This window comes from Terrapene carolina, unplaced genomic scaffold, assembly GCF_002925995.2.
Source record: "Terrapene carolina triunguis isolate 2854851 unplaced genomic scaffold, T_m_triunguis-2.0 Scaffold58, whole genome shotgun sequence".
NCBI lineage: Eukaryota > Metazoa > Chordata > Testudines > Emydidae > Terrapene > Terrapene triunguis.
Window position 1 is genome coordinate 36,496,364 of NW_020664409.1, and position 13,233 is coordinate 36,509,596.

At 38.2% G+C, this 13,233-nt stretch overlaps 1 protein-coding gene across 7 annotated transcripts in view; it reads right to left on the reverse strand.

Annotated features, from left to right (window-relative positions):
- Nucleotides 1-4,127: 4,127 nt before the first annotated feature.
- ZNF521 (zinc finger protein 521) overlaps nt 4,128-13,233 on the reverse strand; it is a 272,771-nt gene continuing 263,665 nt past the window's right edge. For all 7 annotated transcript variants that reach the window (XM_024202672.3, XM_024202670.2, XM_024202666.2 and 4 more), the window contains one exon: nt 4,128-4,649. In XM_024202672.3, the coding sequence (XP_024058440.1) occupies nt 4,620-4,649 (30 nt within the window). In that variant the 3' untranslated portion in view covers nt 4,128-4,619. The remainder of the gene's footprint in view (nt 4,650-13,233) is intronic.

Below are 13,233 nucleotides of genomic sequence, written 5' to 3' on the forward strand. Positions count from 1 at the left end.
TTATTTAAAAGAAAATAAAACATATCAAAGAAATCATTAATAATACTTGCTCAGATGTCCAGAAAGTAGATTGCCCTACTTGCCAAGATTAGTAAGCTCTTGTGCCTTTAAGGTTTTCCAAGTTACTTCCTTGCTACTTATAATAAGCATTCAAATCAAAGAAATACAGCGATTACTCTATTGGTGCAAAGGGTTCTGCTACATAGGATACATTTTCACAGGACTTTTTAATATAATTTATGAATATTTGCTAGCAACATAATTGTCTTTTCTGCTGACATTTTCAAAGCAACACTGTGATTTGTTGGGTCTCCTGAGAGTCCGAGTACAAAACTGATAATTATATTAAATATACATAGACAATAAAGAGTGTGTTTACATAACTATGCCCATAAATATCTGATTGAACAGTCATTGTTCTCAAACCCCTTTTAAGCGGCTCTCAGAGGAATCCAGTTCTAATGACATGATGGTTTAAAAGATGTTGCTCAGTCTTGTTCCATATTTAATTAACTTTCTTTTTTTAAACTTGTGATGGTGGAGACAATAACAAATAGCTCTGAAAAGAGAGAGAGCTTTGAAACATGAGTGAGATCTTGTCATGCTTTGTGCTTCACACACAGAAGATGATCTGCATGTAAGAGTTGGTAGCCTGGGACTTCCAGCTTCCTCAGGGAGTCCATTACTAGAGCATTCACAGTTCACTAATAATAAATAATAATAATATAATGAAAAACCCTCATATACATAAAAATAAAGGAAGCGAAAGTAAGGGGAAAAGCCCTATGTATTGAATGGATTCAGTAAAATGCCTAATTTGTTCATGCTACAGAGAAGTGGAGCAAGCATTTAAAAGAGAATGGTACATTTACCACTAAGACGTAAAGACTCTTTGAACATTAATTGAGCAATAATGTATGAATGAATACATTAGACTGGAATCAAGGTTACATTTCTGAATTTATGGACAGGATCATTCAAAGGAGTCCTTCTCACCATCACACGTTACAGCAGCACACAATATTCTGTTTTCACACTGAATTATATCTAATTGTCGCCAATTATGATTCATTTACTGTTAGGTGTCTTGGTTGTCACAATATTAACAGTTGTAAGTCTTTCCCTTTGCAGATTGTGCGAATCTGTTGTGACATCTCAATAAAGCAGGATTCAATCAAGGTGTGAATGAATTGTTAATCTTGTTATAAATAGAAGGTACCATATGTCAGTATGTAAGGGACGTCTCCCCCCTCCCTTTTGTTGAGGACAATGGTAGTGAAACAAAGCAAAAGAACATACGTAGATAGTTCATCACATCAGGATTACAATAATGGTCAATAAAACATGGAGTGGATTCCATATTGGATTGTGCCATCTAAAAACAGTTAATAAACATAAGCCTATTTTAGGATTCTCTTCATGCTATTTTTTTTTTGACAACTGTTGACAATTCTTTATACAAGGGTGCCCCAAATGAGGAAAAGCTATGAGAATATTGTTCTGTTAGTTTATCAAAGAAGCTATGATAAACCCCATTCTCCCCAGGAGTTGCAAGTGTTCATTCCCTTATTATTTAAGTGCCTAAACATGGATTTAAGTGCCTAACTTTAGGCAACCACATATGAAATTTTTTGATAAAAGTTCTTATTTTGGGGTGTTCGGAATCATAAAGGTTAGTGACCATTCCCTGATCATCTTTTGTGTAGATAAACACTAGTGCATTTCCTCAGAAATCCTGTGCTCAAAATGTTAACTGGATAAATTACGGCATTTCTGCAATATAAATTCTATATGTATTCTCCCTTCAACCTGGGCAATTCTGGACTAATCATTTCATTAGACTATCACAGTAAAACTCATGTCTCTTAGAAATGATGGGATTAAAGCCAGAGTCTCAGAGATGAGGGGATAGTTTGTCCATCAATCTAGCAAAACATCCTTGAGAAACAGATTTCCCCCCTTTGCATTCTGGTGACCGGTTTTAGGATTGGCTCATTGTAGCTCTTGCTGACCCAAATGGGTGGATAGCGTGCCGTAGCTGAAGTGTGCACACACATCTACACACAGAGTCTTGCGTATTGAGCAAGATGATATGTGTCTCTTGCTGTTTTTCTAAATGCTGTGATAAATCCCCACAGAAAACTCAGTCCTCACTGGGAAGTTTGAATGTCTTCCGTAATCTATTTAAACAGCTTTTTAGGTATCACCAACAAACCTGTTTCTCACAAAAAGGTAAGTGGATTCCAGCACTTGATACTAGCAACCAGCTCTTAGAATCCATCTGGGAATGAATGTGACCATAAGACCTTCCTATTCCCCAGCACTAAACTGAAGGGACAATCAATGCATAAAGCCATCATCACATTTGCTGTTGATCTGTTTACTGTTACTTTATTTACATAACTAGAATTTCAACATCTTTGCATGTTTTGCAAGCTGTCATGATATGAGATGCTAGTAATATGCTGCGTTGTGCTTGCTAACATATTTTTGACATATTTTAGCTTGTGATTATAAGATTGCATCTTTCCCAGCTACCATCTGTCTCAACTCAGTGGCACTCTGGCATTTACAAAAACAGTAGGGTGTAATATTTCTTATATATTTGAACTCTACTAGAAACATGCTATTTTCAGTCTTTACCAATATGTCACGCTTTCACACACGAAGGCTGAAATGTCTGATATCTTTTAAGGTATCTGTCAGGAATAAAGAACTTATCATCACATCCAATTTGGCAGAGATGAGTAATATATTAATGAGAATGAAAATGGAAACAGTTTCTGACTTATAAATAGATCTGGCATTTTACATGCCTTGTGTACTGTTGCCTGAGTTTATCCTTTTGTCAGCACAAATGAGAATTTCATACAAAACCCAGGAATTTCTTTTTTGTACTTGGCAAAATATGCATAAAATTCTTGAGGCTGGAGTTTTAAATGGTACACATTTTTCTTGAAATATCTGGCAACCAGAGACTTTCATACTTTGCTTCCACCCCCTCCACTCTCCAACTATGGAGAGTCAAAATGTGACAGTCAGCAAACTGGAAAACACACTTTATATCTACTCGGACAGCATTAGGCTATCAGTTCCAGCCATTTGGACTGTTGTGATGTGCAATTCTAAGACTGCAATATTTCAGCAATACTAGTTTCAATGGGATGAATCCAGCAACTCAAGCAACAGGATATACAATGCCCACATATCTAAAGCATGTCTTTGGCATGAATTCTCAGGTGAGCTGGAGCAGTGTTTGGCACACCAATGGGCAAATGTGGCTTTGCACGGCCTTTCCCCTTCTCCGCAACGCTGAGAGCAGCCAGGGACCAATTCAGCCCTCAGCCAGGGCTAAGTTACACTGGCTTATTACAGCCCCCTAGTGGACATTGTGCTGGTGGAGAACCCTGTATTGCAGCATGCTCTAGCCATGTCTCCCTTCCACCGTCCATAGCAGCAGAAAGGGGAAGGGACTTCAGGTTTAGGGAATCAGTGTCAGCACTGGGTTTAGAATTGAGGTTGTTCCTGGTTCTGAATCCTGTACTCAGATCACTAGGCAATACTTCTCTCTCTCCAGGGTTTGAAGCTTGCACTGCATGTGAAATATGTAAATAATTGCTCCACCTTGAGGTTATTAGAAATTTTGGATAAACTGTGACCCATTAGGAACCAAAGCATCAAGCAAACAGGAGTAAAACTATTGACTTTGCTAATTGGAAAAGAAAATCAGTGAATATTTTCTTCAAGTGCATGTTTCAACTGCAGTGAAGCAGCAGATCTGTTTTTAATGGTACTGTAATAAGAAAAAGAAAAGACACAATCGCACTCATACATAATGGTAAACTGAATTTATTTCCTCTTGGAAAACAATTCCAGTAATCTCCAGGTTCAGACCGCAGAGTAAACATTAATAACAGTAACATACAGGTTAGTTCAACTGAGTCAAGAATTTGGCTGTGTGAAATCATTAAGGAAAGTCTTGAACACTCAAAGCTTCAAATGGTATTCAGGAAAAAAAAGTTTCTTTGACAATCTACATAACAACTATTGCATATATGGTAATGCTATCTGTCATATCGCAAGGCTTACAAATATATATACGGGCCTTATTCAATGGTGGGTTCCTGCTCTGTGAGAAAGAGTCTTTTCATGTTTTTTGCAAGAATCTTCAGCAATAAAAAATAGTCTCGGATTCATCTGTTTGTATACCAAAAGAGAGAGATTCTAGACTTAAGTTTAAATGAAAGGAAGGCCAAACAGCTGTAGTATAACATAGCTATTTTTTCTCCCTCTTTCTTGAAAATGACATTTTCTTAAGCCTTTTTCCTCACACATTATTATTTTTATCTTTCTTGAATAGGGCCCAAGTCCACTTGTCTTTATAAGACCATTTTAGTATCAGACAACATAATACATGTGCAACACTTTATATACAGGAAGTCTATCCGGTGCTCAAAAGTTCAAACACATGAACATCCAACAGTTTCGATAATACAAGTTTTATGGTACAATACAATGTTTCTGAATAATATACATTAACAATGAAAGTTTCGTGCAAAGAGTAAAACGTGTTCCCTTTTTGTGCCACAAAGGATTCTCCTGAAGAGATGGGCATTGCACTAACTGCTATGTTGGGTCATCGTATGATTCTGAAACAAAAATAAAAGAAATGACTTAGTTGTAGTCTAGGCATTGCTACAAGAAAAAGCTGCGTTAACAATGCTACCCGCTGAATATATTACATTGTATACAAGAGAAACATGTTTGCCATCTCTCTTTTAAATGGCCTGGAGAAAGTTTGCTGTTAAAAGATGAGGCTTTTTTGCACTGGTATCATTTCTATAAGTCACATGAATAGCAGTTGAATACCTCAACATACATTAGAGCAAATTCTGCCCTGTTGAAAGTGAATACAACTTCACTGGCTCCAGTGCCCAGTCACACAGTGATGAATTTAGCCCATTATATTTAATGAGACGCACATTTCTTTCTCTTATGTGGCCTTAATGCCTACACACTAGAAATACACTAACTTTAGCATCCTTACTAGAAAATGCAACCAGACATTTCCCCCCTAATCAGTAGCACATATTTTAAAGTAGGAGGGGAGGTGCCCACCAAAGCGCTCAGTTGGCTGACTGACAAGCAGGTGGGGCAGCCAGAATGATCCCTCTATCCACCAAAGAACAACTCAACCCTAGTTTCCTTAAGTGAATTTATTGCCATGTAAAAGGTGACAGCGTCACTCTGGAAAAAACTCTATTTAGCCACAGAAAGAGTGCAAAGAGGGCAGCAGCAATGCAAGTTTCACTAAACCAGCTCTAATGCAAAGGGATCACCACTACCGGATGAGATGCTACTTTAGTCTCTGTGCTTCATCAGACAACTAAGAAAAGGTTCCCACTTCATGCTGATTCTTCTTTTGTGATGTAGACCATATCCACAGAGAATTGGACAAAGTCCACAATCTTATTTCACAGACCACAGAACAGCCATCAGATAGTAATGAATTTTTGTCACTACTGACCCGGGCCCTATTCGGACCAGTGACCTAGAGGTGAAGGGAGTTGTGTCCCGTTATCAGTTCCTAAACTGTGCAGTCCCCTGCCCTTGTTTTATCATTTTTAATCTATGTACAGACTCCTCTGGACTACGACACTTTAAAATGAACCCATTCCCAAAAGATGGATATCATTTTCCGTGAAGTGAACATGTATTGAACCACACCCACAAGAGTCACCCCTGAATACAAATATAATTACAGCCACAGGAAAACAAAGGTGAATATTGTGTGATTCCATGCTAATCTAACAATACATCATATCATTACACACACACACACACACACACGTTCATGGGACATTTGGCAAAAAAAGGATCTCTCTCAGGGTAAGACTGAGGAATTTTTTAAGTAGTGCCTGTCTCAAGATGAAAAGAAAAATGACCCAGTGACACTTGGAAGCATATTTTCCAGATGTGAATGCAAAATGATTAAATGCTGATATAGCAGGGACTCCAGATCCACCAAGGCCAGAGGGTTAAAAAGAGATTATTATTCCATTTGATTTCATATAGCATCTTCCACAAACTCATCTCAAAGTGCTATAAAGCAGTAACAATATGTTGCGGACTAAAATGTTGGTTGGTCAAGGGTAATAGATTCTGACTTTAAACCACAAAAGCAAGGGACTGAAGAGTTAACTCTGACCGTCTACCCTTCTGTCATCCTGTTGCGTCCATTATTGCAGCACTTAAAACACCACAGACCGGTCAGAAACCCTGCAGTACCTAGAAACAATGGGACAAGTTAAACATGGAGTGACAACCTAAATTTTGGTTTTCTTTGCTTTTGAGTGGTTAATGTCAGAGCCAAATTGTTACCTTGAAGAGAGATTTTGGGGGTATTTTTTGTTTTTGATCTAATGGGAGTGTGCGTCAGTCATCCCCTGCTTTTTGACTGTCTGAGCTATATGTAATCAGTTTTGGGTCTGGAAGAGCCACGCAGCAGTGTGTGAAACAATTGAAAGGAGCTTTACATGTGTGCTCAGTACTTCGACTGCAATAACATTTTTTATTAAAAAATAAAAAGGCACAAAAGTGAGAGACACAAAACAAACCATGAAATGGGATCCACTCGCGCTGGCGCTCTGTGTTCCAGACTATACTGCCTGGCACATAATGGAGATTCTCAAGAGATAATGAAGACATAAATTCAGAAACAAGTGGTGTGAGAAAAATGCTGAATAGGACAGGACACAACAAACACTGTTCCCAATGCAAAGAGCAGGAGCAGCTTCAGCCTTCATCAAGCATCTAAGTATTTATTTTAAAGAGTCAAAACAGCATGCAATTGGTCAAGTTTTCCAGAGAAATGAATGCTTCCAAAATCTATTCTGAGGCAACAGTGAATTAGGGAGAAATACATAGACAGCAGAAAGGCTATTTCATAAACTAAAACTGAAAGCACGTCACAGGCATAACATTGACAAGACAAGCAGGTGAAGGATGGGAGGGTAGAGAAAAGAAAAGGAGGAAAATTCTGTAATCCCACAGAGAGCCATATTCAATCCTACAAAAAGCCATCTATTGGAGACCCCATGTCTAAGTGACTGAAAATTGCAAACATTAATCCCAGTTATGAACTGTTGTTGTTTTTTCTGAGGGGGGTTGTGTTTAAAAGTTTAGGGCAAAATTCTTCTGTATTATTCACATAGCAGATCTCAACGCTGATATTCCGCTCTCCCTATGTGCACAGAACTCCCACTTTCATACCAGTGTGAGTTCCCGCATGTGGGGAAAACAGAATATGGAACTCCCATTGCCAGGAACATGGGAGTCCTGTACACACAGGGAGAGCAGAATATTAGTGCTCGGATCTGCTGTGTGGCTATGCCAGCAGAATCTGCCCTTAACAGAAGATACAGAACATTTAAGAGCAGAAGTTTTAAAAATCTCTGTTCCAGAAATTTACTGCAGCAAATAACTTTCCCAAATTTGGAGCAATCAGTTGTAATTTTTTTTTGGCTAAATATATGTACAGTAATTCAACTAAAGTGCTGAAGACATCCTATATTCATATCACCACAATAAAGACATGTATTTTCCTTTAAGCACAAAGTACAGTCCCTCTGTGAAGCAAAAATTTCTATTTCATACTTAGCAGTGGAAAGAGAAAAATATATTTTCCAACGCATCCTCACCAATAGAGTAGGGTAACATTTTCAAAGGTCCTCTGATTTCATGATGAAAAACTGGGCTTGCGCACAAAAATGAGAGGTTTCCACAGACAAAATGGCAGCCCATTTTGCCACAGCATCTATTACTCACAATAAAAACCAACCAAACTAGGAAAGATGTTCACAAACCTCTACTTCCCTACCTTGATTTTATTTAGGAAACATTTACAAGAACTTGGCTTCAACATACTTCACAGATAAAATTCTTTCAAAACATATTTACCTGGTTTCTAGAGATTAAGATATCCCTAGCCGACCCAGTGACACAAACCCAGAATCCCAACTCCCAGTGAGCTGCTTTAAACATCACACTACATTGCTTTCCATGAGTAGATAGCCTTGGGAAATCCCTGTCCTTAGTGCTATAAGGTTAAAATCATACCCAGATTTCACTACAATAGTGGTAGAGAAATCTCCTCTGCAGAGAGAATGGGGTTGTTTTGCAGAAACTGTTAAGACAGTAGAGAGTAATATTTTTTCTGTTATTTGGTATCTCTCTCTCTATATGTCTCAAATAGAAAACAGACGTAACTAGCTAGCAAAAAAATGCCATCCATCGCATCAAACTCAGTGAAGAAAAAAAATCCACGGATTCACTATCTCATTGGAATCTCTAATGTGAATTGCAGTTGCATTCAATTTAAATGAGATGGTTTTTAACTAGATGAAATAGGACACAATTGTACCTGAGAAGCCGTGCAAGGAGGGTACAAATAAAGAAATATAAAGATTAAATGTGGATGTCTTCCTTCAACAGATGGTGACAGTACCACAGCAGCATGTTATTTTTTCCTTAGTTCAAGAACACAAACATCAGTAATCAATCATCACTGATTAACTAATTATGGTACACTACATGTTATCCTATATATCCTTTATCTGCAGACATTAAGGATAATCTTTATTTTATTTCTTTATAACCCCTTTGCACTACAATACAATTTCGGGTTGTAAAGAAGAATTCTACATTACTATCAACCTTTAAGCACTACGTTTTTTTTTTAACAAAAGCAATTGGTTTCCAACAGGCTGGATAATAAGTCTTTTGACCTGCATTCTTCTCTGACCCATTAAGGTCACCCCTGTGCTCGGGCATATAGCTGACTTAGGAAATGCCTGCAAGTCCTGCATTTCATCTCCTGCCCACTCAAAATAAAGCTTTCTTTAAATGTGTCTGTACGGGTCCCTAAAGACCAGGGAGGCATCCCTGTAGTGGGCAATGGAGGGACAGAAGCTTCTGCCTTTATTAATGAATGCAGACCATTATGAGTCTGGCTGGCTCCTGCACTGTTCCCAGAAGCATATACTGTACGTGACTTAAAATGATAGAATATTGACACAAAGCGAGCTGGGCACCCCTAAGGAAAATTACTCCTTGGATATAATGTAGGCTCGTAACAGCTATTAGAGTACAAAATAAAACCCTCCGGGATCAAACTGACATATACCGTATTCTACCTACTCCTCAAACATTAGAAGAATTTCTTTGTGAAGGCATTCTCAAGGACAGCATTAAACTGACTTTTGTAGCAATTTGCAACAGCTTTTTGGCTTACAGCTTTTAGTACTAAATCTCTAGTTAGAATCAATATAAGTACTATATCTTCCACATTAATCAATACATTTGGTTCAATACGCGTTCTATTAAATTATACTTTCTAATCAAGATTTTCTGCTTCTCTCCCCTGCTTTTTATTCCAAACTTCTTACCTTGTACCATAGTTTCCAAACTGTCTAGAGCTAACGACAGGATGTTGGATTTTCCAGAATGGTCGGGGCAGAGGGGCCGGAGGAGTTAGGGGAAGGTTAAAACGGCAACCCAAGCAAAACCTTAATTAGAATGTTAATGCCAAATCATGAATTCAGTTCCACAGTGTCAACATGGTTTCCTGAACTTCAGTCTGATACTTCATCACTTTACGCTGTCATGATATAATACCTATTACACAAAGCTCTCCACTACAAAAAAGGTGAAACAGCGAACACACAGCATCAAAAAAAGTTGTAACATTAAAAAACTTCAGAAACAAACCAACGTCAGGAAAACTCACAGCTAAGGCTGTTTTTGCTATCCTTATCCTCAACCCTATGGTGCCTACGTATTGCAGCACACATGGGTCTCTGTCAGAGCTCCATTCCATTGTGCAGCACTGAATACCATGAATAGTCCTTTGCTGATAGACTGCAACGTGATTATATCTGAGTCTATATTGAGGAGATATTTATATTTGTAAAATACTTAGATTTAATATACACTAATAATTAAGATGCAAAAAGAGTACAGTACAATCTTATTTAGCCAAAGTCTTCGGGGGTATTTGAAACAGTTGGATAAAAAGTGTTTCTAACAACCTGAATGCTGCACACAACTACATTTCCGTTAGGTTTGGATGAATGAAGTTATTCTTTATAGATATGAAAATGCAATGTCAAAAGAGTAACCATATAAAGCCATTGCACTCTTTTGCCATTGTCTTGCAGATCTGACACATTGCATTGATGTCCCTGGCTTACACAGGTGTAGTTTTTCTTTTCCTTGTCTCAATGTAATCACTGCAAACTTGCACAGAAACTGTTGCATTTTCTTTTGACATTTAACATCATTTTACACAGCTCGCAATAACATCATATAATCCTTTCTAGGCAACATGGTGTCACCATTAAAGGAAAAGGTGAAATAACATAATAAAAGAGAATAACAGAAATTTATAGAATTTAAAAACAGAGAAGACTTATTAGAGCATTTTATCCATCCACTCTACCAATGCAGGATTATTGCCTACAATGTAATTTCAAATGTTTTGCCTGGTCCAATTTTAATTAGAGCTCCCAACACTTCCCTTGGGATACTATTCCATACTTCACAGACCTCATGGTTAGGAAATTTTTCCTGATGTTCATCCTAGGATAGGAAAAGACTGAACCAGCCCCAAATCACATAAGCAACAAGATCTGCTTACTCAGGAGCTGGATTTAGACAAATATTTAGGCCATTTCAAAGCAACTAAAACAGATAGATAGAACCTACCTGTGTCCCCATAACCAGGACTAACTCATATGGCACTAAGAACTGGGTTGGTATAAGGTTTTAACGCTGTTCCAGGGACACGTCTAGATCCTGTCTATGCTACAATTTTGTAACTGGGTCAATGGACGGTTATGTTGTAAACAATTCTCCTGACTCTGATATAGTTGAAATATAGATGAGCACGTAGTCCAAAGCTTATCAAAAGATAATCTAAAAATAAACTACCCCCCTCCAAATGCCAAATCATTATTTTTAAACCCTCTGAATTCAAAAATATTTCCATAATGGTAGCCCCTTAGAATGACACCTAATTTCCAGATGACGACACTTGGAAAATGGGTTCATTCGTGGGAGTTGGAGGTCCAGCCTGGTGTGAGTGAGTTCAGCAGCTGGAAAGGAGATGATGTTTCATTGCTTGTCAAAGGCGAGGAGCAGGAAGCTAGCACAGAAGGATTTCGCAGCAGAGAAGAAAGAGATTACAGGCAGGTTGTAGGCTAGTGAGGAGTAACTACTATATTCAGTACTCCAGTGCAATGCATAGAGGAGGAGCAGTATTGCTCTCTTTTGGTGTTAAATGTCTTTACATGTTTTAGAAAGAGAAAACTGAAGGCTCATCCAGGCTGAAGATCTGCACACCAAGTCTGAACTGAATCTACTACACAATTTAAACTCTGAAAACTGGGGTTTATATGCTTGGTATGAACTACAACGGAGATACCTTCACTACTGAGTCTGCTTCTGTGAGGAGTTGTGCACCCTCGAATCCCACTGATGGTGAGGGAACTGAATAGTGTTCACCGCCTTGCAGCAGTAGCCCCCTAATTAGGTATGATGAGCAATGAAAGGGTCATCCTTGGTCATGAGTGACCATTGTTAACAAGGACAATTTGGAAAAGTTCATGATGAATTACAATTATCCAAACAACTTAGTTCAATAGAGCTGTTTATCCGTTTTTATATTATATTACAGTGATTCGGAAATGGCACTACTGGTAACTATTCAATGCATTCATGTTTACATACAAGTCTTGTGCATTCTGACTCTCATACTTGAAAATCTCGAGAAAACAGAATCACAAAAAGCACTAACTGGATAGGATCCACTCAGGGATACATTTTGAAATTTAAAAATGTAACACTTCCTTGTTTCTTCAGTAACTTTCAGAAAGCCCTAGTAAAATATCACTGATGGACTGACCTCTTCCTGAAGTGATTACCGTATGCACAATTGCAATAACAATAATCAAGATTCTTCACTAAGAAGAGGTAAAAGTAATAGTTTAAATAAAAATGGGGAAGTAAAGGACCACTGGGAAATACACTGCTAACATTAAAATCTTAACTCTTTAGAATATGATCATAACTACCCTGCTATAATGAAAAACTCCATTGAAACTAATGGAGTTAGCGAAACAGGTGTTAGGGTGAAGAGAATCAGGCCTGTATCAAATAGAATAAAATGTATTTTGCACATGTGTAGGCTGACACTTATACCAAAAGGAAAACTACATCCCCGGTACTAGGAGGGGACGGCCTGGACTCTCTCCACTATGTCAGACATCGTCAGTCAAAGGAGCAAACAGAAGCCAGAGCTGAATGATTCCACATTTGTCTGCAGCTACAGTACAGTAGCATTGATAGGCAATACTGCCTAATAAGATATTCAGGGATTAAGTCAGTGTTTTACAGACAGATGTGGTCTTGTGCCAGTTGTTGCTATGTTTTAATTTTTTCCCCTGTAATGTTTAATTTATCATGTCGGTGCTTTCTAAACTAGAACATCTGTAAACAAGTTTAAGAATGACCTCCTTCCTACTTTATATCCACGAGCGATGCGCCTTATCCGTGCTCTAATTTTAGATATCTTAAAGACAAATAAATCTCTGTGTGGAGTGGAGGGGAGGGAGGAGGGGAGACACCTTGCCTGATAACATAATGTGTTCCTCTTACGTGAATGCAAATTTCCTATTTGCCTAGCTCTGAGTGCAGAACTGAACTCCTGGAACTAGAGCTACAGTATGTACAGACTCCTTTATAGGTCAAACCCAATTAAACAAACTACTACTAAATATTTAACAGCTCAGTGTAGTAATTACTGACACATAATGGAGGCTTAAACTGACAATTGCACAGAAATGTCCTGTTGGAAATGTTACTCATTTCCTTCTCCTCTTGTTTTCTTTTGCTTGTTGAATTCTGATAGGTCTTTTCGGTGATTAAGCCGACACTTCAGATGAACGTTATTTTTGCACGTCCATTGTGTGTTTCTGCATGTGTCATCAGAAGAGTGTTCCTGTGGCCCTTTCCCTCCCCAACTTCCATTTTGTTTGTTCTAATTTAAAGCAGGATGACCACTAGCTGCCGGATCAGCGCATTGATTTCAAATCCTAAACTGACTGGTGGGCCTAGAATTTAAACTCCTGTTCATAGGATTCAAAATTCACCCAGTTGAAATGGGGGGTGGGGTGG